General features: G+C 42.4%; 2 protein-coding genes and 1 long non-coding RNA gene across 7 annotated transcripts in view; 1 reads left to right on the forward strand and 2 right to left on the reverse strand.

Moving 5' to 3' along the window:
* Nucleotides 1-736: 736 nt before the first annotated feature.
* On the reverse strand, nucleotides 737-14436 carry LAPTM4A (lysosomal protein transmembrane 4 alpha). The gene is made up of 7 exons (XM_054194097.1): nucleotides 14236-14436; nucleotides 7403-7523; nucleotides 5096-5172; nucleotides 4869-4991; nucleotides 3550-3645; nucleotides 2046-2144; nucleotides 737-1524 (listed from the first exon to the last, which is right to left on the reverse strand). The coding sequence occupies exons 1-7, from the start codon at nucleotides 14332-14334 to the stop codon at nucleotides 1450-1452; spliced, it is 690 nt and encodes a 229-aa protein (XP_054050072.1). The 5' UTR covers nucleotides 14335-14436; the 3' UTR covers nucleotides 737-1449.
* A 129-nt stretch (nucleotides 14437-14565) lies between these two features.
* LOC128906615 (uncharacterized) lies at nucleotides 14566-19983 on the forward strand. 5 transcript variants are annotated; one of them, XR_008465239.1, is made up of 5 exons: nucleotides 14566-15047; nucleotides 15947-16189; nucleotides 16724-18436; nucleotides 19034-19158; nucleotides 19688-19983. It is a non-coding gene; the product is annotated as an uncharacterized LOC128906615 (long non-coding RNA). The 5 variants fall into 5 exon arrangements; XR_008465241.1 differs by having other exon boundaries at nucleotides 18313-18436; XR_008465237.1 differs by lacking the exon at nucleotides 16724-18436 and having other exon boundaries at nucleotides 14567-15047.
* A 2535-nt stretch (nucleotides 19984-22518) lies between these two features.
* LOC128906612 (protein LYRIC-like) overlaps nucleotides 22519-26982 on the reverse strand; it is a 34316-nt gene continuing 29852 nt past the window's right edge. The window contains exons 10-11 of the mRNA XM_054194095.1: nucleotides 25653-25782; nucleotides 22519-24905 (exon numbers count right to left, since the gene is read on the reverse strand). Of these exons, the coding sequence (XP_054050070.1) occupies nucleotides 24850-24905; nucleotides 25653-25782 (186 nt within the window). The 3' untranslated portion in view covers nucleotides 22519-24849. The remainder of the gene's footprint in view (nucleotides 24906-25652; nucleotides 25783-26982) is intronic.

The raw sequence follows: 26982 nt of genomic DNA on the forward strand, positions 1-26982 counted from the left end.
GTACTTGAACAGACAGGTAGACACAGTGCTTTAGTGATGGTTTTTGTCAGAGTTAGGTTGATGGTTGGACTTGATGATCTGAAAGGTCCCTTCCAACCCAGGCAATTTTATGATTCTAACCAACAACCCGTACGCTGTAGCAACTTGAATCCTTTTCCCCCAGAGTTTAATGCCAGACCCCTTTTATCTTCCAAAGTAGAAAGCCATTTTTTCTTTAGATATATTAGCAGATCATTAAATTATCTTGTACCTCTTACTACAGAGGAGGAACAGGAGGAAGTTGTTGTCTGTAGTAGTTTCTTTTGTTGTTTGGTTGGTTTTTATTATTTTTTTTTCCAAGAAGAACATTTCTGAAGTTATGGCATGCGTCCAACAACTTTGGACGTTTTCCAGTGTCAATAATGTTGCAGTCTACTGGGTGTCTGTCCTGCCCTTAACGCCTGAGCTCATCAGACGGCAAATTTGCCCCCAGGACTAGAAGCTTCCAGTACAATTCCCTTTTCCCAGTTTATGCGTAAGTAGCAACCAGACAAGCAGAACTGCGAAGGCTGCAATACAAGCTTATACATTAAAGGGAATCCATGGTCTCCGCCCACGGGAGGCCTTTCGCTGAAGAACACTGATGAACCACTAAACAACTTGTAAGAAACCAGAGTTCGCTACGCTGCATGTATGCGAAACTAGATGCAGTACGCTGAAAAAACCCCAACAAACAGATGAACCAAGGCTACAGGTAAACATTTCGTAAAAGATTTATTTAAGTATCATTTATCACAAAGAGGAAAATACGTATAAGATTAGAAGCATGCAACCATCTTCCACATTTCTATTTATTTTTCTTGCATTCACAGCACATTGTAATACAGATCCTGTGCCACCCTCGCTTCTTCCGGAAAAATACTATGTTTCAAGACATAGGATAACCAAAAAAAAAAAAAACCACAATAAAGGTAAGATAACATATGAGAAAAGTGCAAAGTAAAAAAGTCACGTATATACCACATTCAAACCCCCTCCCTCTCCAAAAAATGGATAAAGGCAAACTGTCATTTTGCTGCACGATCAGATTGTCTTTATGAACTACTTTACAAAAAAATTAATATAAATTAAGGGCACGATCCTGCAGATGCTTATAATTGTAGCTAACTTCAATCATAGGTTGGCTCAGTTGGAATTATTAAAAGCCACAAGTTAGTCACATGCATAAGTTCTTGCAGTATAAGGCCCCAAGGCGATAAAATGTTTAAGAGCATTAAGGAGAACAAAAATTAAAGCAAACAAAATCACTCCCAGATGTGTTTTGCTTAGTAAGTTTATATCAAACGTATTTTAAACAGAACAGTTTACTCCTAAAGCCCTGAATATTTCTATTACTTAAGCAGTTTTGCAAGATTAAAAGACAAAACCCCCAGGAAGCTGGTACAGATGTTAATTAACATAAAAATTGCTTCAGGCAGGTATGTAAGGAGGTGGAGGTTCCTTCTCAGGCATCTTCACTGCCATTTCATAGGTGGGCAGAACATACTAAAAAGAAGACATTTTGAAGAGATTAATGCAGAAGGTTTAGAAAAAAAAAAACAACGCAAAACGAAACAGAATAAAGCCATACACGCAACTTAATCCTCTGTTGCAGGCAAATGTTTCTAAGAAGAACTTACTGCTGTTTCTAGACAGCTAGTGAGGAAGTGAAAGAAGGTGCGACAGTAGTTTGCTGGGCTGCTGAACCTAACCCCAGGTCATTCACTCCACCCCACCGTCTCTTGGTTTTGCAAAGCAGCAAGGAAGGTTTTGACTGGCGCAACCAGAAAGCTTCACTCTACTACAAGAAAAACACTCAAAGACTTTTCTCTACAAAACCTCCCATTTTATGCACTTATAAGAACATAACTAAGAGATAATCCACTGTAACATTAGCTGCTTTAACTTTTTTAATCTGCCCAGTGTTTAGAAAGCTGGACAAGGCTTGTGAACACATACGGGTATGGTGGTTTTCTGCTTGAAAATCAAACGATACTGGTTCCTTTCATCTCAAAAAGAGGTTTTACCTGTGGAGGAGCTTCAAAAGCAGGGTACACAGCTATCTCTGGCAAATTTCTGTTGGTGATATATTTATAGCAGTTCCATACACAGTTAATTAGATATGCCTGAAAGAAGAGAGATTTCTCATTTTAAAGATCTCATATGCGTTAGCTGATTCAGAAATGAGACACTGGATTACATTCATATGACAAGACGGAGCATAAACCAACTTAGTCGATACATATCTGAGGAATGGTTGCTATCTCCCAGATTCAGCCACACACCTATGTTGTTCCCCATGTAGCTTTGCTACCATAGTGACTCAGAGAGGATGAACCACACAGGTTTTAGCGAAAGAATTCACAGATCCATTCAACTTCTCTCTCTTATCTCTGCCTCAGCAGTTCTAATCCCATTAATCCCCGACTGGCTTATGCTTCTATGCATCTCAGTCCAGACTTGCCAGGAAGAAGAGGAGAAGGAGAGGCCAACGGCACAATCCCACTCATCCCTGAGTTAGCGTTACTATTTGTGCAACTCCCAGTGCTAAGGAGAGGGCACAAACACGGAACCGGGACGGCAAGAAGAGAATGGTAAACAAAATAGCCTGGACTTCAAGTCAACGTTAACTGCTGTAGAAAGTCATATTGTCATGCTCTGATGAGGATTAGATTTTTTTATTATCAATCTGTATAACATTCTTCCCTCTGAATTTCTCATGGGCAAGTTAGCACGTGGTATACACAAGATACCAAATTTCCCAATCAATACAAAAATATCATCTACTGTATCAGACTTCCACTCCCCACAGTCAGACATTCCTCCTGGGGAAAGCATAGAAAATGAGTAAAATACTTTTTCATTACTTCAGTTTTTTTCTTAAATTCAACCTGAATGCAATAAAGTAATACTGTCGTGGCCAATGTATGTTATCAACTCATTTCTCTAATATGGTTCGTCTGCACAAGTTTTTGTAATTCAAATGAATGCCCCTCTGTTTAGATCTTCAAAAAGAAAATAACTGGTAATACCACCCTTCAGTAGGAAGAAGGATGCAGCTCTGAATTAACCTATGCATTTCCTCCTTCCATCATCTTCCTTCCAAAACATGCACCCTGGTTTGTTAGGCACAGCGAGAGATTTTTAAAAGTTCTGTTTGGAAAATTTGTATGCAGCAACTCAATATTGTTTCACTACAAGCTTAATTACAAATATTGAGTTGATCTCCAAATATGCAAAAAGATGGTTATTTGAAAGCTTTGTGCATTCCTACTTCCTACTCGGGAAGGGCAGAGCTGCATAAACATGCCCCACTGCATACAAACAAATTAGTTGAAGACACCAGTACACAAAATGTAAGACTTAAATCATACTGTAATTGAACATCCTAACAATTCTACTCAAAGAAGTTTTTAACTCAGCATTAAAAAGTCAGCCGAGTTCTTAATTCAGCATTGAGATTTAACTCAGATTGATAGCACCTTAATATAGTAACTCATGAAACAGACATATGCTTAAGCTTTAACTTACCTTTAAAATGATAAATAAAGCAAAGAACACCAGAACAATAAACAAGAGACAGCTGGAGTCCAAGGCAAGGAGATCATCTTTGTAAGGGAAATCCGGCTGGTTAATAAAAATAGGGAAGGGAGAGAAAGGGAGGAGATAAGCATGAACTCTGCACAGTCACAAATATGACAGAAGGACATCCAAACTTCACACCAAATGAAAAACTCTCGCTTAAACTACTCCCCCGGAAACAACAAGAAGTTCCGTTTCTCTCTAGTTTCTTCTTTGTCCTCCCACAAAGCACAGTATTTATCCTGCCTCTCTCCTGCAAGAACAGGTCACTACAGAAGAGGGATACAGATACAGAAGCCTTGTACTCCCTATGTCCCTAGTCACTTCCTCAATCACACGCTAATACAGTTATCCATTAAATTTCCTTTTTAACAGCTGCAGCACAGCATTTGTACTCGTGATCCTCTACTTGATGGCTCTTTCATGACTTCGTATGAATTACCTCCTGTCTGTCCAACCAGTAACATACATGTGCAGAGTAAAAAGGAAAAAAGTTGTCCCCCAAATTAGAAGAGTCAAAACAAAGAGCTTCTGCAAACTTCTGACTCCTCTTCCCCTTCCCACAGTAACAAAGCCTCTCTCCAACACCGATCCAATTTGGTTTTGTTTGTGTTTTAAAAGGATTTTTTTTAACATCTACTTGAACAGATCTAAACACCAGCCAGAGAGAGCCTGTGTCGTTAACCGACAGTGCATTTTGTCCATTGAGTCTTTTCACAGTTAAAACACAAGCAGTGTTAATGACAACTCCATTTACAGTTTCCTTAGAAGGTATTGTTGCAAAATGAGAAAACCCATACAGAACATAAAAAGGAAGACTCCGAATCTCAGATTTCATCCCATAATGCTGTAGGGCCCCACATCGTATCAATCCTTTCCTACATGCGTTTTCCCCTCCACCACCAAATAAGGGTCAACACATTTTTCACTTGCAGTAGCAAACCTGCCACAGAACTACATCACTTAAAGGTTAGGAACGTCTTTGTTTCAAGTGCAAACGTAGCAGAGACAGTTTGGATCAACAACTCCCATCACAATTCTTTCTTCACTCTCCCTGGCTTTCCTTTTTGGGAGCAATGACACTTTTGGCCCTTCCACCTCTGATGAGCTCTTATTCTCATAACCACCCCAGCAGTCACTCCCTACGGCTGCTGCAGCCTGAATTCCTCTTTCCTATGCACAGGAAGGGAACTATAGCTCAGTCACTTACACAATTAAGCCAAAGTTTAATTTCAAATGTAAAATACCAACTTGAGCTGAACACTTACCAACTGATCCAGGTAATCCTTGATTCTGGGCAAGTAGGTTAGAGAACTGATGGCAACCAGACAACTGAGCACAAAGTCAAAGAGCTGGTAACAGAAAAATGGGATCAGCCAGCCTACACGATGCTAAAAAGGAGAAGGAAAAAAAAAAAAAAAGGCAGCAGCCTGTAAGGTATTTTGTTAAAAATTCAAGTAGCAAGTTTAAAATCAGGTACTATAAATATACTTACAGCAATTGCACCGTACACCATCATTGCACTGATTGTGAACATGAGGAGGGAGATAGCAAATAGAACGCAGGCATTTTCTGCATCAAAAGAAAAACAATAAGCATCAGTCATTTCCTGAAGTTGTCACACTGCAGCTGACAGGTACACAAGCTCTATCCATTACTGTGATCTGTCCTCACGCAACTGTTTCTTCCCTGCAGCAGCAGAATTGAGTAACTCAGACCTCTCCTAATAGGAAAAGATTTGGTTCAAAAAAAATCAGCAGGCATTTGGAAAAATCCCTCTGCCTTAATCAAAAGGCCTGAATAAAGCTCAGACATACCAATTAGAAGCCTGACATAGTTTGATAGTAATGCAACATAATGATGCTGATTTGCAATACATGTCAGTGCTAAGAGTATGTGGGTGATTAACTTTACAAGTGGAAAGAATTTTAAGTGAAGCCCGCACAGTATCAGCCTTTACACTTTAAAATGGTTTGATGATGCAATTCAGTCACTGGCAGTGAGAGCAGCACTGCTCCTTCGGTAACACTACGGAAAACAGGAAATCACTGGGTGGAAGGTGTCCCCTTATTTACAAGAAAAGGCAGTTGAACAGAAGCCAAATGGTAGCAGAATCCAAGACACTCATGGAAACTGAAAGATAAAAGATTCTCCTTGTGCATCACAGTTACTGATGACAGAAGCACAGCTGCTTTCCAGGAGTTAGATTATACTCCTTCTCCTGCAGCAAGCAGTTTACATTTTTAAACACAGAGAGAGAAATGAGCTTGAGAGTCTATAGAAGTGGTAAGCTAATGTTTCTAGCAAAACTGAAGCCAAACTATTGTGGTTCCTGTGCTTGAAACGGATGATCCGAGAATCTTAACTTCCTAGTCTGCAACTGATTTGAAAAGATACACTGTAGAAGCATTTACCCAATTCAAAACACGATAATAATATCTAGGTACACAGATGGCATCAAGAAGGAGGCCCTCCCATGTCTGAAATGCATTGTGTTGATCAGAGAGTCCTAAGTACTTGGCAATAACTAACACACCTGGTTTCCTTCTGAGGACTTGTTACTCACAATATCCACATGCACAATCAAAATCGTAGTTATCTGTTCATGCACACAAAACTCTCTAGCCTGTATTCCAACAAGAATCTCTAAGTCAAAAGCATGAGATAGCCATCTAAGCCACTAAAGAGTGGAGAAAGATGCATCTCAGTCATAAGCTTAAGGCTACTAAGTACACCAACATTTGCTACAAAACATATGACATTTTACAGGTTATCTGCTGTAATTTTACTTAATATCTTAGCTTTATGAAGTATTTGGTCCTTGTTCCCTCTCTCATTTCATTCCTAACAAGCACGAGTTACAGTCATAGGTCAGAACTGACAGATCCTCAACTCAAGTCATGAATAACTAATACAAAGAGGGTAAACCAGAACTCTCAAAATCCAGATTTGTGCTGTACTATTTATCTTCCCTCCAGACTGGATGTGATCCTCCCTAAATTTTAGTGTAATACAACAGACTTAGACGAGACACATTATAAGTGCCACACTCAACATATTTCTGCACGTTTAAAAACAAAAAAAAAACAAATAATGCACACAAGTTTACATGTCATACTACAGTTAAGAAACTTCATCATTACAGACAAAAGTTTGACACTGATTACACTTCTACACATCATACACTTCATATATAATAAGAGTGCAAGTAGGTTTCATTCTGCTTATGCTGCTTTCTTCTGTTTCTTCTGCACGTCAGATTTCAAATAAATACTTTGGTTTCACTCAAGTACTTGGCATCCCAGTTCTTCCACTGTTCTTAGAAAAATGGCATGGTTTTCCTCTTAGTAAACTCCTACAACAGCCGTAAGCTCTTTCCTTAAATCTACGAGGATCACCAAAAACTCAAAAAAAAAAAACCACCTTTAAAAATAGTTTTCAGCTTTTTGTTTTACTGACACAGCAAAGAGAGTAAATGTTTATGGAGAAAGTGAATTAGAGATGTTCCATGAATGCTTAAACACTCAAAGCACTAGAAGGCCAAGAAATCTTTAGAAATCTTATCATTTAAGATGCTTAGGAATAATATATGGAATATTATTTTTATTTCATAAGGTTTTTTTATTCTTCTAAATAAAGGTCTTGTAGAAGACCTCAATCCCAGAATAAATAAAGGGAAATTCAGAAAACAAGATAACCCTATTTAAAAGCTGTGTGCATATATTGCACACTAGTGTAAGGCAAATGCACCATGACACTACATGTTTTATTTTCTAATCAAACAGCAGAGTTAAGCACCTACCAGCCATTCTCTCAGAAGCATAGTAATTTCCGATGACTTCATACTGGATATCAACAGTTGGCACTATATTTGGATGAGTCACTTCTACTGTCAGCAAGATGCCCATCAGCAAGTTCACCACCTGAGAAAGATCACAGTTACCTAAAGATTATTTATACTGCAACAGCTATGATCTTTTTAAGGACACACTAATAAATCTTTTATTTCAGTTAGATATAAACTTTGCTTTGACTGTATGTGGAAGTAAAGGAAAAAAGAACCCAAGTTATGATTAAATTTCAAGTTGATTTAGTTAAACCACTACAAAAAAAACCCCACCAAACCAGGAGAGCACTGGGCACTTGCTAGTTTTAACGAATAACCACTAAATAACTTTGCAAATCAAGAGGATGAATAGGGTTTGTAAGGATTCAAATGACGTAATGAAACCAATGCTGCATGATGAATGCACAGATTCGTGAGCTGGAAAACTGGAAACAGTTAAGAGAGGCCAGGAAGGAAAAGGTACGACAACAGAGACAATAAGGAACATTTGGAAAGAGTTTCTGCTTTCTACAACAAGTTTAAAGACAGAATTAATTTAATGCACAAATAAGGTACTGCACCCTACTCTTTCAAATAGTGCTGGGAGGGAAGCAATAGAAGGGGATGCATAAGCATCACACAGTAAATACTGAGTATGAGGGAAACTTCCATTACAGCTCTAATCCTCAAATGTAGCTTGCTGCTTGGTTTCTCCCATGTTACAGTTTTAATACAAGCAGGGGAGAAACTGGCTCCCTCCCCTTCCTAGAGCATTTATTAAAACCTCATCAGTCCTTATCAGAAAGGTTACACAGACACAGGTGTAAAGAAATCTCACACAAAGATTGAGCCCCAAAATTTGTAAGCATTCAGCATTGGCTATGTGCTTACCGGTCCTCCTCCTCACTTACCCTGCCACTGAAGACTACTTCTGTTTCCCCATTTTGGTACATACCAGAAATGCTTTCAGTAAGAGCTCAAAGAGTCAAAAGTAGTTTAAGCCTCTGCAAAATTGCCTTCACAGCATTTATAACCTACTCAAGATTTACAAGGGCATAGTTCCTATTACTAATATCTGGAGAGACGGGCCAAAGAAAAAGGCTGCATAAAAAAAAAAAGAGCCATGATGGTATTTTCAAGCTGCAGTCCTTTTCCAATCAGTATTCAGTACGGTCACCAGCACCAGCAGGATCTTTTACAATTAGCCTCAAAAGAAAAAAAACAGACTGGTTTGCAGTTTCTCACAACTTAAGAATATCCACCAGATATTTCTTCTTTTATTGGCCTGGTTCCAGGGGTCAATGATAGAATAGTGGCAAGTCTACGCACAATCACTGATGTTTTCAGTAAGCAAAAAAGCTTTTGAACATTTAAAAGGAGTTTTAAGACTCACAGTTCCTACAAGCCTTCTTTTTTATAAAGGGTTTTGTTGGGTTCTTTTTTTTTTTTTTTCCCTAGGGTTTAGAGATATCATGGTGATAAGCTTGCTTATACTTTCTACTAAATGGAACCCTTTAGCGAAATCCAAGCTGATCGTTTTGTAGAAATGCTATCATGCGATCATCTATTATACAAACTTATTAGAAATTCCACCTACTTTCAGACACTTGCATCCCCCATTTCATGCCTTGGAATGTAAAATATAATAACTAGTACAGCTGGCAGTAAAGAACTAAGTTTAGCCACCAGTATTTTCAGCCTTGAAATGAGCATATTTTCCTCCTTGCAAGGACTTCCCACAGGGCAAACTGTCAAGTTGCTCATCTGCCACTTGTCTTAAGTCTTTTATTTTGCTTCACCATTGTTCAAACGTATAGAATACTGTATTCTCTCACCACTCCTGTTTAGTCCTTCTCTACTCTGGCTTTCTGCTTTCAATGTATTTTCAAGCCTATTTCCTCCTCTGTGTGACTGAACCAGGCGTTTCAGCGTGTACTTTGGAAAATAACTTCCTGCTCTGTACTTGTTCTAAAAAGCCTATGTCAAGGTTCAGATCTCTGGCAGTTGAAACATTGATTTCTACTTCACAAAAGACAGATAGACATGTTCAATTATAGCTGAATCATTTATTGTTTATACACAGTCACCATTTTAACTTAGATAATGATAAAGTTCAGGACTCAAGACAACATTACTTCAACACTGAGTTTAACTACCATGATAGGCTATCTGCTTCAAGATAAAGAGCAAGCAGCGCTTGAATTAATATAGAATACTGAGGAATTTGAATGCCTTGGAATTGCAAGACTGTGATCCTACATCTGTCACTTTATGTTCATACTATCCATGGTCCTAATTTAGCATACAAAAGTCCTTAGTAATTTCGCTAGTTACTGAATGCAGTTTGAAGTATTAAAGCTTTATTTTCTCAATCTGAAATGGCATACAAGGAAAATAGGAAATTAAAAAGACATTCAAAATCCAATCTATTAGGGTCAGCTAGACAATAAAAATACTAACTTTAAAAAAAAAAAACCAAAACAAACAACCAAGAACAAACCCAAACCTCTGTCAATTAACACCCCAGGGCTTCCAGTACTCCATTACTGCTATTTGTATCACAGCACTGAGCAATCCATCATATTCAACGTATGGATTTCAATTACGAGTTACCAGTAACTCCAAATTAGGAGTCCCTCCAAGCACAAAGCCAGAGCTTGTACTCTAACTACTACCACTCGTCTTTCACAGAAGCTTAATAACAGCAAGACCACAAGGCTTGTTTCAACTTGATAGTCAATGTGACTGGCAGCAGGACAATGGCCTGGATTGCAAGGCATTGTCAGAGCTTAACAGAATATACTCACTGCAAATAAAATATATGTTCACGAATGGCCTACATGGAGAAGGAGTCAGAAAAAATATAGCACAAGTAAGTCTCAGTGTAATCTGAGGATTAAAACCACCAACCCCAAAAATACCCCCACCAACACTGACAAGCCAGCGCTCAACGGATGGTACGCTGTTCTGAGGTAACACCTCAGAAATCCCAGCAGTCCCCATCCTAGTCCTTTCTCTTAGGAAGTCAAAAATTAATATAAAACAAGTACGAAATGCCTGTTCAAATTCTTACTCAAAAGATGGTTCCACTAAGATGAAAAACTTAGTTTAATTTTGTAGTAGTTTAAGAAGTGTATTTTACTTTTAAAATTGGGAAAACTGAGCTTAGTGGAAGTTCAGTATATCTTATATCAAAATTTAAAAATCCAATAGCTTGTATTCAAGTAGAAAGTCTGCATTTATTACAAACCGGTAACAGAAATATTAGCTCCCCATATGATCAGAACTCAAAAGACCATGGGACTATGAAAGGCATTAGCTTTTTCATTAGTGAGTTTTATCTCCATGGTATACATTTAATGCCTAATCATGTAATTGCTTCATCTCTCTGGAGGCCTGAACATGAAGTCTAGGTTTCCCCAAGCACCCTGGGTGACTAAAAGTCTTGGACATAAATTAGTATTCCTACTTATCAGTTGCTTATTTCCTCTTATGAGTGGGAAAGAAGAGGGAAGTTGCCTTGCACTACTGCACTTTCTCATCTTCCTCTCACTTTTCCAGTATTTTTTCCTTAAACATGGTCCCGAAGAAACAAACCAAGATGGGGGGTTTGTTTTGGTTTTTTTATTATACTGAAATAATAAACCCCGAAAAATAATAATTTTAAACAGGGCATTTCAGAGCTTCTAGCACTGTCAAGATTAGATTGAGACCAGTTACATTCCTTTGTTTCAGGAAGCCTTGTTCAGTGAACAAACGCCTGCAGAGATCACCCTGGCCCTCCTGCTAACCAGTAGCAATTGCATCATTTTGACTCCGTTGCTGAAGTTTGCTGCCAGAACGAAACAACCACTCCCTCCAAAACAATGCTATTACTTTTAGCCTGTTTATTGAACTCTGATCTGATTTTTGCCAGGGCAGTGTTCCCGCTTCCGGTTTCTGGAAAGCGCTGTACCTAATATGAAAGTCTACAGGAAGAAACAAACTTCAAAGCCACACGTTTGCAGCTATGGAGCTGGGAATAGGAGGTTTCTTTTTTCCTTCCTACACAGAACAGTAGTGGGTGTGTTGCAGAGTAAAGCAAACTATATTAGTACCGGAACTCAAGAACGAGTCCGCTAGAAATGCTCTTAACTCATCTTTTTGCAAATACAGTTTTATCTACTTATCAGAAAAAGCATCAGCGTAGGGACCGAAGCATGCTTAAAAGATACAGTTTGAGCATAGCAGACATTTTAGGAGATAACGTCCCTGTTCTCTCTAGACTCACACGAGTACACAAGGACAGTGATATAACTGTTTTAGTGAGATCAGTTAATTAGATGCAAGCTTTTAAGAGTGTACAAATAAGCAAGGAATAGGAAAATGCCTAAATAAATGGTTACATAAGAATAACGCACATGTATTAAATAGCCAAAACTCTTATCTTACTAAAACATCTGGAGTAGATTGCTACGAGACTCCATTTTATGTTTGGTATCAAATTCCTTCAGGGCTGCACAGCACAAGAACACGGTGCATCCAGTAAATACAGGCTGACCAAGATTTTCAGTAACACAAAGTTATTGTTGAACTAAGCCTTCTCCCCCCACCAAAAATCTACCTCCCTCGCAAAAAAAGCCATGCGAAACTAAATGAACCAAACAAGAAAACTCACCCACGCAAAAAGTTATTACTGTTTGTCCCACGGTAACTTACAAGCACAGATTATTAAATTGATTTTGAAATACTTATCACAAGCTAGTGTCTGAAAGACTGAAGTTAGTGATATCCTTAAATGGTGCATTAATTAACATGTCTAAACAGCATGACATACCCTAGGCCATTTGTTTTATTTTTTTAAAATTTGTCAGCAGAAAGATAAGTTCAATTTTCACTGTCCAAATTGTACTTTGCCTTCAAAAGGTATGAATTATAGTTGAATTCTGATTTAAAGCATTAGGCAAGACCACCTAAGACTTCATGGTAAGACTTTATTTCAGCTCAAACAGGTAACAGTTGTCAGACTTAAAAGAGTTATCACCTTTTCCCACCTGACAGCTGGGAAGAAATGGGTAAAAACTCCCAATGCATAATTTAGCAAAGCGTTTGATACAGTTTATAGAAAACCACAGCGATGAAGTACTTTGCATGCACCCTACTACCCTGAGCTCATCTATATTTTTCCCTCTGGACGCCTCCAGCCACTGAATCTGTAGCAGTTACATGAGACCAAAGGAACACTTTGCCTTAGACACCACTCCGCCTCTGAAGCCATCAGCCTCATCAATGACCAGGATACTCTTCACCAGCCACAAGCACTACTATTTGCAAAGATTCAGACAGGAGGAGGAGGTGATACATCCAGGCAACAAGATGAAACGGAAGCACAGCAAGAGAGGTAGACGCTGGAAGCACTACTGGGTCTGTGGCCGGGGAAAGCACGTCCCTGACAAGTTCCTGGGTTTCTAGATACTCCCGTGAGCAGGAAACGAAAGTGGGGAAGGCAGTAAGGTGTGTTTGTTCCATAACAAGGATGAGCATTTCCTTACTGTTAACAATTTATGCTTTCACTTGGGGTACCAGAAGCACGTTCTTGATCTCCCTCTATTAGTATGGGGTAAAACTTCTGGAAGTTTTGCAGGTTTCCAGAACAAGTCTGATGTTCATTACTGCAACAGACCTTACTTTTCTATTTGACACGTAGAACTAACAGCAGAACTTCATCAACACCAAGACATTATTTTTTTCAATTTCTTTTTGAAAAATAATGAAATATCCCTTTCCTAGAGTTTTCTTACAATTCCTACTCCCCTACCTTGCTTTCTCTTCCATTCCTCTCTCCTGACACTTTATTCTTTCTCTGTACTTTTTTTTTTGTCCATGGAAGGACTGAGATGAAAAAAGATCAAGATCTCCCTGTACTTGCTGAAGGTAAACCATAAACTCTCCAAACTTAATCCCCATGCCTGTAAAAGCAGTTTCTGTCCATGGCTCCTTCACATCAAGGCATAAAAATTTAGCATTCTCTATTTTTACGATCTGGGGAAGGGTAAGAACACAGGCTTTGGTTACAGCTTCAGGAGAACAGACAAGCTATGATGCAACATTTTTAAACTATCCTCACATTTTTACTGCCCATGAGGGTAAGGGGAAGGAAAGATGAGGAAATGACTTAAATAAAGTAGAACTCAGTTCCCCTTTAAGGGAATTAAGGGAAGTTAAGGATCCAGGCCTTAACTTGCTGATGCTGTTTTCACATTTCTACTTTATTTCAAAACTATCTCTAATGTTTCAGCTTCACCACTAAACTCTTTTTCGGAGAAAAAGCACCCACCGGTCTTGAAAACAAGAAGTATTTTGGAAAATAAACCTGTTTCTATTGCTCCCCAACCACGGTGTTGAGAAGTACCGAATGACCAGGCACTTCACTTCCCACCAAGTTCTTCAACAAGCAGAAGCCGTGCTCGCTTTGAAGACCTCCACCTTCCTCTCAGAGGTACTCAGGGGAACCGCGTCTTGCCATTCTATTCTCAACACACCCCAAATTCCAGTCCCCCACGAGAGACAGCATCTCCAAAGACACACGTCCAGTACTGTTTGAAACGTTTAAGAATGCCCACCCCTCCAATTCAAGGAAGGGAATAGACACAGAACACACCCCCCCGGCCCGGGCCCAGGGGCGGCGCATGCGCACTGCTCACTCCGAACCCCCCGCCCGGGCAACGGCCGAACCTGCCGCGCATGCGCGCTGCGCACCCCCTCCGCCCCCCACCCCCCAATCACCGCCCCCTCAGCGGCGCCGGCCGCCCCCCGCGCCGGTCTCTCACCATGTACCAGGTGCCCAGGATAATGGTGCCGGTCCGCACATGGCAGCAGCCGCAACAGCGGGTGCTGTAGAAGCGGTCCCGGCTCCGCTTGAACGTCATGCTGGTGGCGGCGGCAGCAACAGCAACGGCGACGCTGACCTCCTGCCTGCAGGCCCGCCGCCCGCCCTCTACCAGTCACTTCCCCTCCGCCTCAGGGCCGTGAATCCCCCGCGCGCGCGTCACCGCCACGCCGGCCAATCAGCCGCCGACAGCGGGGGCGCGAGGGGGGGTGTGTGCCCGCGGGAGGGCGTACGCGTTGCCGCGGCAACAGGCGATTGGCGGCGCCGCGGGCCAATCGCGGCAGCCCTGTCGTTCACCTGCGGCGGCGGGGGCGGGGCTCACCTGAGGCGAGGCCCGGGGCCCGCCGCGCCCGCCATGTTGGGCCGAGCCACTTCTTCCCGCTGCACCCTCGTCAGGGCCGGTGCCGCTCTGCATGGCCCCTGGCCGAGATCTCCCCACGCAGCGTGGGTGGAGGTTGGCCGGGGCGAAGAGCCGGCGCTCGATCTCCGAGCAGGCAGCCAGAATCCAGCGGGGAAAACTGTGGTGTTATTCCAAGAAAAACCGGAGTAGGTGTCTCCTTATCAGAGCCCGAATTGGCCTGCTTTGAGATACTATTAACATCGCGTGGCTTTTGCTGAAATTCAGACGGTGCCGTAGAGGGCTTAATCGCCTAAACAGTTTTGCTATTCTTTTGCGTTAATTCCTTGGGTCAAATTTTTAGCATGGTGTGTTACGTGATAAGAGGATAAGTGATAAGAGGGTAAACAGAAGAGGTGAGTCCAAAGAGGTGCTTTGCTTTACTTTTTTGTGACTCAAAGTCCAAGTTTGCAAGTATTATAATAATAATACTTCATTAGTCCCACTGAAAATTGCAGGTGCTGCGAGATACATGTGTTAATTAGAAAGAACGTGTATAAATCCAAGTGCTGCCTTCATACATGTATGTGGTAGGAGGTTGCCCCACCACTTGGACACCAGATCTCCTGTTCCCGTATGGAGCTGGAGCTATAAACTTCCTCTGATGCAAGGGCAGCCAGGGGTTTTTGCAGACCTGAGCTGTTGATGTAGACAGGCACACAGTTTATTGTAACCCAGCTGCAAGTATTTCCCTCTTGGCCCCGTACAGCCAACCTGCGATGCTCACAGAACTGTAAATATTTGCTGTGTATATATACACCAAGATGTCAGTATTAATACTGAGGTTTTTTTACTCTGAGCAATGAGAAGGTAATGAAGGTAACTGTACTTGTCCTTTTGATATATTCCAGATCTTACAATTAACACATTTTATTGTTTTAGCTACTTAGTCTATTTTTAAACATGAGCTGTTGCTGAGATGTTTGAAATTATTTACTTAATGGCTTTAAAACTGACCTTTTTATTTCCAATCCCCTGTGTTCCATAATTGGTGTTTTTCTTCCTTAGGGCATATTTCATTTTTGAATAAACATGTTGTAAGTGCTGCTAAGACTGCTCTAACGATCCTATTATAAACTATTGTTTGTTTCTTTAGTGCTCCTAATGTTCTGAGCCCTGTGCACAGATGCTTAATTATCAACACTCTGATTTAATGTAGCAAAACCGGACTAATTTTAATCAATATACACGCACGCATGTAAATACATAAAAAAGGAATGCGCATTTTGTTGTAATCAGTCATTTAAAAAATCAGTTTTCTCACAGATGGCGCATTGGGAAGCTTGAGCCAACTGTTTCTGCAGCATGCACGCCTGAATTGATTACATTGTTCCTGCCGAGTTGAGAGCGGCTCTCCCTCCTTTTGGTCAGTCCCTGGGTGAAAGAGGAATTCACAGGACCAGAGTGAGTCAGAAGGGAAAGCAGAAGCTTCTCGCTGGAGTTAGGCCATCCACTTGGAAACACCTAGATTCCATTCTCAATTCAAATGGTTTGCGAGGTTAGTGTTCCAACTAAGATCTTGCAGTCAGGCACTCTGCCTTCACTAGTATCACTGGCAGCTCTCATGTCAGGCTCAGATCTTCAGGGCTATTTTCATGGGATGAAAGAAATCTTAATTGAGTGCTCGTATCTTTGTCAGCCAGGCTCAGAATAAAAATTGATGCCGTTCCCTTGAGCTTCACTGCTTGTTAGACGCTGCAGACAACAAAGATACTGGGAAGAATAATATGAATGTCATTTAACATCACAAAGCAGCTTTCCACAGCAGGATAGGCTGATGTGGAACTATCGAGTGGGCATAAAAAAACCTCTCCACTTTCTCCTCCCTTCAAAAAAAAAGAGGAAAGATTAAAAAGAGTATTTTGGGAATGATTGCATTGTTTCCTGTACTTGGGGGAAGAGAGAATAGGTTAATGATTTTAGCCCTACCCTCTGTGAATGATTCCGGTTCTTCCATGCCACAAGCAGCCCCGATGACCTCAGGCAAGACACTTCCATCTCTCTGAGCCTTAATTCTCTCCTTTTTTGCTAGTTCAGAGAGGATTTGTGAGGCTAAATGTATGAAAAATTCTGAAGGGCTCAGCTTACAGTCATGACAAGCCAAGAGCAAAATCTCAGAGAGACGGAGAGTACTGGTGATAAACTTTTCTTCACAAATAGCAGAAAGACCTTGACATTGCGGGAGCAAATCCTCCACTTCCACAACAGTAAAAGCATGAAAGCCCTCAACTCATCTGCAAGCGAGAAGCAGCTGCAAAAGAACATTCAAATTCCTTTACCAGCATGACACTTAACTCCTTCCCTCTCAGCAGGTAGGGAGGGAAGGAGTTTAGATGTCACAGTGTTCCTCATTAGCCCAACTAGTTAGGTCTTTCAAAATCCATGTCTAGACAGGAGATTTGAACTTCTGTCATGGCAATGATTTATCAAACACAAATTATTAGTTATGAATAATCATTTTTGAAAATAATATAATAACACATGTGACAGCAAAACAGCTAGGATCACGTAAAAGACAGGCCAGGTTGCGTTCTCCTTCAGCTTCTTCAAAAAATTAAGTTCAACCCCAGCAAGATGTCAAAACAATACAGCACTTAAGGCTGTTTATGCTGAATTTTGTAATTACAGAGTCTCTCCCTTTTGTGCCATTCTTCAGTCTAACCTTGGCTAAAAGCTGTTGGTTTAGACTCACGCTGTAATCGTGACTTCTCCTCTGCGTGCACTGAACTACTGCCAGGTTGCTTCTTATCAACGCTTATAAATACTTAAAGGATGGGTGTCAGGAGGATGGGGCCAGGCTCTTTTCAGTGGTGCCCAGTGACAGGACAAGAGGTAACGGGCACAGACTTGAGCATAGGAAGTTCCACCTAAACATGAGGAGGAACTTCTTTCCTTTGAGGGTGGCAGAGCCCTGGCACAGGCTGCCCAGAGAGGCGGTGGAGTCTCCGTCTCTGGAGACATTCCAAACCCGCCTGGACGCGTTCTTGTGTGACCTGCTCTGGGTGACCCTGCTCTGGCAGGGGGTTGGACTAGATGAACTCCAGAGGTCCCTTCCAACCCCCACCATTCTGTGATTCTGTGCTTATGAAAGATGAGGTGCTGTCTTGCTTCAGCATTTGCTCTGTGTGTGTGTGAGGGGAAACGAACACACCATGAGCTGGTAATTGTACGTAACCTCCACAGGCAGAGTTCGTATCACTTCACAGTGAAAATATTGTCCTGTTTGGGGTTGGGGAAACTGAGGCACAGTGAGACGAACTGATTTGACCAACACCACAAAGGCTAGTGAAAGTAATAGGAACATCAAGCAAGTCTCCTGTCCAGTGGTCTCTTTGCCAGGGAATAAAAGGCACAGTGCAGGACATGGAGCTTTTCCATCCCAAACGGAAGGCTCTTGACTGTGAGGGCGGTAACAAGCTACTTCTATAGTTTTTTTTCTATAACTTTATCTGTGTGTCTGCTACTCTGCATGATAAGATAAAAAAAAAAAGGAGGAAGTGTGACTTTGCTTCTCAGACTTGGTTATTTTCCACACTGAACAATCATTTTAAATAAAAAAAAAAAAAAGAGCAAGGTTTTACAACATCCCAAAGAAACTGATGTACTGATGCCTTTACATAGATACAGCAGTATCTAACACCAGATCCCATCAACAACATTTAGAAAAATCAATAGAACTGGGGCAGAAGATGTGGAAAATATCTGGGCTGAGAGCATGGATTGGCTTTTTGCTTCCTTAAAAAAGGTAAGAATGCAGGGGAGTAAAAGCAGAAGCATTAACATATCAATGAGGGGAAAAAAAAACCTAAAATAAATTAGTCAGGAGGGAAACTTTCCTGTTGGTGACTCACACAGTGAAATCCTCCATATCCTGAAGTCAGCATTAACAAATTTTACCAGCCATTTTCTCCAAGATGGATTCTGCCAGAAGAAAACAAGCTAATCTAGAGATTCAGTAGTTTCTTGTAAAAGAGATAAGAAAGTAATAAAAATGTATCGCGATGAGTTTTGTGGTTATTGGATTTTACTTTTGTTTATTGAATTAATCAACATCACTTTAGGATTCTTAATGTAATGTTCCAAGCTTCTGTACTTTTTGTTCTAGCTGATTGCTGTCAACAATATGAATTACCTTTTACCAGCAAGGGTCAACTGAACTCAGTTCCAAACCTTTTAACTCGTAACAGATGGATCAGAAAGTCAGGGTTAGACAAGCAGCTAAAGTATGACAGAATGACGTAAAACTTGTATTAGCAGAAGACTGTGTTTCTGGGTTACTCGCTGTATGCTCAGGTCTTCTGAATATCAAACACTGAATAAAAATCCTTGTATTCATTTACAGAATCAAAATCTGCTGGACTTAAAGAGCCATGATTCATTTGTATCAGCTTTCATACAGCTGAGGAGCTATAAAAATGTCTAAAAATAACAGACAGCATTTTCCTCCATCTAACATGGCAAATTCAGGTATGTCGGTGCTTCCTCGTGACTAAAAATGGGTGCTGGAAACAGGAAATGTCCTGTACTTTCTGTCAGTCTCCTCCTCCCAGCCCTCAGCCTGGACTTGCCGCTCCATGAATCTTGGCAGGGTGAACAGGAGGAGCCTGAGGACCTGACCATTACCTGCTCAGGGAAGAAGGAAGAGTTGCCTTCTAGTAATTGTCATTTCTTTACATGTTGGCTCTTTGAAGGGGTTTGCAGCTTGGGACGTCAGCAAAGGTTTCAGCTGGTGCTGCCAGAAGTGCTTGATTAACTAATTTATCACGCGTGTCTGTAACTTAGCTTACCGTACTCAGAACCACCACCAAAGGGAAATAGTACACGGATACAGAAATCAAAGTTTGATGTAAACTCGAGTTTACCAAGTTTCTAGTAGTCTCTTGATGGGATGGTACAAGGGCCAGTTACTGTTGCAGTGGCTTTTTCCCAAGGCGGCACAGGGAGTTTGTTTCTGAGACCAATGCATTACTTTCAGTAATCACTTTTTTTTTCCCAGTAATTACTTTCATCATTTCAGTACGGGAGGACGCGTCCTCTGCAGATGAGAACGTTTGCGGAGCTGAATGTCAGCAATGGCATATACCAGAAAGTTCAATTTGCCTTGAAAGAACCCCTGGGTCTGGTTGAGTACGATCACAGAAGGACGACAAGATTTCCTACATCTGATCTTTGTAGCCCATGACTTAAAAGCCCACTCTCCTCACAAGGAGCCAGCTACCCTCGGAGCATTTCCAGTACTATGGAGAGGCCCGTGTTGTTAGCATAGTAAATAAATTATTTTCTGCCAAGCAATTAGCATGTCTACCTGATACTTGGCTCATGCAGGTATGTCAGCTGTGCCACTGAGCTGCAGATTGGGTGGAGCCTTGATAATTATAGATGATGACAACGATCAGTTACAGATAATTATGGAACAGCTGGCCAAATTCCTCTCTGCAGTTGCCCCACTTAACCCTGACGGCGTTACACCATGGTTGGAGCGTGAAGCGAAGGTTCAGCCTCTGTGTCTGCATGTTGCAGGCTGCCTGGGAGTAAACACAGCTTTGTAGGTCAGGAGTTCATCAATTACAGCGTCAACCACAGCTTAATGCCTGAGATGCTCAGGGACCCATCCCTTAGGGATATGGCCCTATTATTAGGGATAGAGCCAATCTTCCACCTCCAAAAGGCTTTCCACAAGAAAGGGCATCATTACAAAAATAGAGCAGACTGAGCTTAAGAGAAAGTTGAAACTTAAAGCGGTGTACTTCATCATTTGCAGCTGTAACGATTAATTGCTTGCTCCTAACCAGATCATAGATGTTTTCCCAGCCACACTTCATCCCACCTCCCATGCCGTGGCTGCACCAGAGGCTTGATTTCCATCCGCTGGACCATCTGCGGGCGCATTGAGAGCTTTTGGCTGTTCCCGAGGCATGTGCCGCTCAAGCAATTAATAAGTTGCTTAAGGAAAAGGCAGGGGGAGCCAGCTGGATCTGGCCCATGACCTGTCCATTAGACCACACTGGGTTGATGAATGGCCAAAGACAGGCTACTCCAGATTTACCCTTCCAAGGGATAAGTTATACAGAGAATAAAAACATTCAGCTATGGCACAAGCAATGCTACAACCTGTTGGAGGGATGTTGAATCTCCTGTCTGAGGACTTGCACTAATCTCCAGCTAGTAAGGATCAGAGACTTAGGAGGATGAGCATATCAATCATAGAATCATAGAATCATCTAGGTTGGAAGGGACCTTTAAGATTATCGAGTCCAACCCGCAACCTAACACTGCCAAAAACACCACTAAACCATGTCCCTGAGCACCATGTCTGCCCGTCTTTTAAATACCTCCAGGGATGGCAATTCCACCCCTTGCCTGGCAAGCACATTTGTTTAACACTTCTGGTGCCAGAAGCAGGATAGCAGGCTGATGATTTGCGCAGAATGGTTAATTCTCGCAGAAGAGAAGGGGAGACATGTCTTAGAAGCATGGAAAGCAGGGAGTAGCCTGAACAAGCAGTGATGAAAGGAAGGGGAGTTTCATAATGGTCTCAAAGGTCTGCTTTTCAAAGGTGCTGGCCATCTGCAAAGACCATTTGTTAAGCTGAGCAATGGTTTTTCAGCCTCTCAGGACTAGGAAGTGAAAGAATGGAGGTTAACAGCAGCTGCTGAGTGCTTTGTGTTTTGGTTGGGTTGTTTTTCTTTAACCTCAGTCCTTTGACTGAGGAACCAGACCCTCAGCAGACCTTCCCATCCCTGACAGCCCCAGCAGCAGCAGCAGCTCTGGGGGATGTGGCTCAGAAAGAGTCCCGGCACTACTGCAGCCGCATCAACCAAACGGTACCCAACACCCAGCAGGGCGAGGGAGGTGATTCTCCCCCCGCTACTCTGCTCTGGTGAGATCCCACCTGGAGTACTGCGTCCAGCCCTGGAGGCCACAACGTAAGAAGCACATGGCCTGTTGGTGCAGGTCCAGAGGAGGCCACAAGGATGATCAGAGGGCTGGAGCACCTCTGCTGTGAAGACAGGCTGAGAGAGCTGGGGTGGTTCAGCCTGGAGAAGAGAAGGCTCCGGGGAAACCTTATAGCAGCCTGCCAGTACCTAAAGGGGGCTACAGGAAAGCTGGAGAGGGACTTTTTACAAGGGCATGTAGTGATAGGACAAGGGGTAATGGCTTCACACTGGAAGGGGATAATCTAAAGATTAGATATTAGGAAGAAATATTTCACTCTGAGGGTGGTGAGACACTGGAACGGGTTGCTCAGAGAAGCTGTGGATGCCCCATCCCTGGAAGTGTTCAAGGCCAGGCTGGATGGGGCTTTGAGCAGCCTGGTCCAGTGGGAGGTGTCCCTGCCCATGGCAGGGGGGTTGGAACCAGATGATCTTTAAGGTCCCTTCCAACCCAAACCATTCTATGATTCTATACCCATCCTAACTAGCACGGTACCGATACAGCAGATGAGTCACACAAATGGTACATTGCCATCAAATTTGCCCTGAAGAGAGCTCTGCAATTATTTAGGAAAGCCTACGATCAACAGTATTTAGATGTAGGAGTGTATTTTCTTTGCCCTCATTAGAACGTGGTATTAAATAAGGTGCTGCTATAAATTCCCAAGCCCATCTGTGAAACAGTGGAGCCAGAAGAAAAATACAGCTCTCCTCATACCGCTGATGTCAATAAGAGTGGTACTGATGAATCTGAAAGGAAAACTGGGTCATGTAGTTTGCTGCTGCTTGTCATCAGCACCACAGTCAACTTCTCAGTGTTACAGCTCTTGATTGTTCTTTTATCCCAACAACAGAAGAATGTCATGAGGATTTCCTAAACATAAAAGGGTTCAGATGGAGGAAATCTCTTAAAAAACCTTTACAGTACGTCGAAAAAGCTTGAAAATGAAATGGTTTTATCCAAAAACAGGTGCTCTTGCGCACACACATACAAACTAATTAAATAACACTGCTCGTGAGTGCTGGGCTTCGGGCAAAAGTTTTTATTTTTTATTATAAAAACAATGAACATTTGAAATACTGTAACACAGAAATAAAACATAATTACACAGACATCAAAAAGTTTGCAAGCAGATATAGAGAAAAAAGCAGAAGAAATCTGGAGTCTACCACCCTTGTCAGCTTCTCTATCTCCTTCACTCTTTTTTTTTCTTTTTTTTTCTTTTTTTTTTCTTTTTTTTTTCTTTTTTTGATCACAGAGGTTATCTTCAATGCTAAACAAAGACCTTGGGCAACATCCTGGCCCCAATGAGGTCAATGGATGTTTTCCATTGGCTTCAGAGGTAGCAGAACTTCACTCATTACCCACGTACTCATTAACACATCTTCTAAAGCCTTGAACTTGCTGTACTTGTTTCTCCAGCGAGGCCGTGCATTTTCTTGTCAGGCATCTGCTCCAAACCTGTTACTTTCCAGATAAAAGCCCTTTGGTCTATTCAGTCAATTCATAAACTGCCCGTATTTCCCCTACGCTGAGACACAAACACCAAGGCGTGCAGATTCTAGACAGTGGGCTGCCAAGTGGCAGCAGTTAAAGATTAGCCCTCACCTGTCTGAAACAATCCTGCCGTGCTAAACGTCAGGGCGCACTGTACAGCTGGCTACCCCAAAACCCACCGCACGGGAGAGCTGCCCTTTAACGTATAGTAGCCAAACTCCAAACACAAATACGCTGCTGCAATTAATTGCTTCTCTGAAGGACGCGGCTGCTCTGACAGCCGTGCAACAGATGAAGGCTCTCAGGTAAAAGCACTGAGCTGCAGGTAACGCTCAGACAAGCCACCATCGGAGACTGGGTGGCTGCGATGGCAGAAGCACCGAGCGCATCTGGCTCGGTGATGCAAACAGGAGTGCCGCTGTAGGGGTGTAAAGCCATTAACAGCCCTCGTTACTCAATGTCCTGCGTGAAATTGAGTTTCACGGCATCAGTTTGCATGGACACGCAAACTGTTAACACGCATCAGTAAGGTAATCTGCCCATACAACCTCCAAAGGCACAAAGTCGAATGCAGACGGAGAGTTGACAACCGTTATCTCATCCTTCCAGGCAGCACTTCTAGGATGGGTCAGGTGGAGGCACAGCCTCAGGACCACCTAAGAAACCCTCACAGCTACCACCAGAGCTGCAGCTCCTCCAGGGATAAAGGGCTTCAGCTTTTAGTGGTGTCAGCTCAGCGCTATTTATAAACCACAGTATTCGACTTTGATGCGGTCCCTCCTCCATACTATAAGCCCTCCAACAACGAGAAATACCCACTCTTTAAGAAATACTAAAATGACATTTTTAAAAATTTCATTCACAATATTTAAGTAACAAAATGATAAAAACTTCCAAACATCAGAGTAAGAAAAATGATTTCAAAAAGTTACTTCGGTCTATTATAAGTACAAATGCAACATGCTTTGGACATACAGACTTTAAACTTTAGCCCATGAAATCTGAGGAGATTTCTCTCTCATGAAATCTGAGGAGAAAAAAAAGGGTTTAGACCATCTTTCCAAATGAGTTTAAGATCTCCTCTAGAACTTCTCCCTTGTGGAGCAAGCCAGCCTGATGTGGGGTGAAAAGTATAAATATGGCAAGGTATGAGGCAAAAGTCTGACTGTAGCAGCCAAGAACGCTTTAAAAGATTTAGAAGGTTGGAGAATGATCCACGTTGTTCTCCCTTGGTCTCTGAACAGTGCTTCCTTCTGGGCATTAGTAGCCAGTCGATGAGCATTGCTGCAAAAATGCCAGAGACCAGCTGGTGGATCCTCCATGGAACCGAAGTACAATCATGGTCAGGTACGTCCTGACCATTTCTACACTGGCATATAACATTACAAGCTGACAAACAACGTGACAGTGAAAAACTGAAAGGACTTAATGCAACCAGTCAAAACCCATTCAACAGCTTTTAATCAAGGGCAGCGGTTTGTAACGAAGAGCCGCTCTGTTCCACCGCCCCCTCCTGTGCACAGCGTGCTCATTCTCTCCCGTCTCTCACACACTCACGCTCTGTGGCTCTCTCGCCACTCCTCTCCTCCTCCTCTTCTCGCTGGGAGGTCTCCTGGAGCCTCTCTTGACTTTGGGCTCAGCGCGGCATGGCAGAAAGCAGAATCCTTGCAGCTTGTCGGCACGCCTGCCCCTTTGGGTTGTCACTCTGGCATCTGCACAGCTCCCTCAAGTCTCCTTCTTCATTTTCTTCCTCTTCCTCCTCTCCTTTTTCCCAGGTACACCTGCCATACAAACAACAGGCGCCAGTGCACAAACCTTCCACGTGCAATCACGTCCCTGGGAATTGGTGGCTTTTCATAGAATCATAAAATTGTCTAGGTCAGAAGATCTTTACAATCATCAAGTCCAACCACTAACATAACTCTGACAAAAACCACCACTAAACCATGTCCCTCAGCACCACATCTACCCATCTTTCAAATACCTCCAGGGATGACGATTCCACCACCTCCCTGGGCAGCCTGTTCCAATGCTTGACAACCCTTTCGGTGTAGAAATTTTTCCTAATATCTAATATAAACCTTCTCTGGCGCAACTTGAGGTCATTTCCTCTCATCCTATCGCTTGTTACTTGGGAGAAGAGACCGACCCCCACCTCTCTACACCCTCCTTTCAGGCAGTTGTAGAGAGCGAGAAGGTTTCCCCTCAGCCTCCTTTTCTCCAGGCTGAACACCCCCAGCTCCCTCAGCCACTCCTTGTGAGACTTGTTTTCCAGACCCCTCACCAGCTTCGTTGCCCTTCTCTGGACCCACTCCAGCACCTCAAGGTCTTTCCTCAGTCTTTCACCAGAAGAAGGGTATTTTTGGGTTCTTAGATGTGTTTTGCAAGGGCTACCTACTTACAAGGGGAATCCAAAGTCACAGGGAGGGCTCTGAATGTTTTTAGTGGGCTCCAACTCACACATACATTTGCTTCCGTTTCACATTTAAAAGCGCTGTGCAATCAGATGTGCAAAAACAATCACTTACCGTTATTGGGTGAATTATTAGCAACGTCCAAGGATTTCCTGAAGGAAGCACAGACTGCATCACTGCTATGTTCTGTAGATACCAAGTCCCTTGGGCCTTCTTCCATTCTTGTTTCCAAACCTGGCTGGGGCTTAATTGAAACAATATGCTTCACTAAGCATACGAGTTCAACAAAGCACATGCGAGTACAAAATATGAGAGCAAATGCCATTATTGGAGGGAATTAGGGTATCTAAAGAAACTGCAGGACAAATTAGTTTTTAAATGGTTAGAATATTCTGGCATGTCATCCACCTACCTCCTGTTTATTTGTTTTAGAAGAGATTAGAGTATTGAAATTGTCTTTCATTACCATCTTTCCCCTTGTTTTCCCCCGTGAATAGAACAGCAAGATATACTGAGGTGAAGATACGGTAATTGGATAGTGAGATTGAAGATGAAGATGCGCCCACAGTCCACAGAAACACTGGCAGTAGCACAGGGAGTTTGATGACCGATGTTGTATATCTGGTTTCATAAGTAATTTCATTTTTTTCTGTCCATCTCCAAAGGATGAGCTTGCACAGCAGCCGTCACCGGCATTTGGGGCTGACGTGCAGCACAAACTCCTTCTGGCCCATCATCAACATGCCAGAAGAAACAATGCCGTCCTGAGGAGTCTGAATGGCACTACTAAGATTATTCATTAAGGTACATACAAAGCTAAAGCAACTAATTGGATGTGCAAGAGAGAGAGAGAGTGGCCTGGCAGCACTCCGGTAACTGACGGGTTGTCCTAATGGCCATGTGGATCGCGGTCAGTGAGTTAGTTAAAAGCTTTTCCCTTAAAATGGGAGCACCAGGAGTTCAGGGAGCAAAATTGTCCCAAGGATCAGGAGAGACCACAGTGGGCGCAAGGGGAAGGCAAACGATACCACACAGCCGTACGAGGCCAGAGCAACATATTCAGCGACAAGTGAATGAAAAACAATTAGGACATTTTGGGGCATCCCCCCCACTCCCGTTTCTCATTTCACTGAGCAGTAAGGACATCACAGCCAAGGACTGCTCCAAAACCCAGTCAACACTCTGCTCCTTTGTACTTCCCATCCCAAATGGGCTGAGATTTTCCACAGCCTTTCTCTCTTGCACTCTGTGATATATTTCTCTCAAGAAGCTTTTCACTGGTATAACATCGGTCTCACTTTATCTTCACTGGCTTTTGGGAACCACTTTTGCATTACTCTTAATATCTCCAGGTGACCTTCTGCCACAGGTAAAACACAGCTCAGTGGTATGCTAAACTTGGAGTGCGTTTGCCTGAGAAAGCATTTTTCCTTCCACGATTAAA

This window comes from Rissa tridactyla, chromosome 3 (genome assembly GCF_028500815.1).
Source record: "Rissa tridactyla isolate bRisTri1 chromosome 3, bRisTri1.patW.cur.20221130, whole genome shotgun sequence".
Lineage (NCBI taxonomy): Eukaryota > Metazoa > Chordata > Aves > Charadriiformes > Laridae > Rissa > Rissa tridactyla.

What these genes read in the sequence shown, in the direction of transcription:
- LAPTM4A (XM_054194097.1), bottom strand. Translation starts at nt 14,334, where the DNA reads ATGACGTTCAAGCGGAGCCGGGACCGCTTCTACAGCACCCGCTGTTGC. An exon ending in TCCTGGGCACCTGGTACATG is followed by an intron (nt 7,524 to 14,235) that starts GTGAGAGACCGG and finishes GATCTTTCTCAG; the next exon opens with GTGGTGAACTTGCTGATGGG. An exon ending in AGGATTACCTGGATCAGTTG is followed by an intron (nt 3,646 to 4,868) that starts GTAAGTGTTCAG and finishes TTTATTAACCAG; the next exon opens with CCGGATTTCCCTTACAAAGA.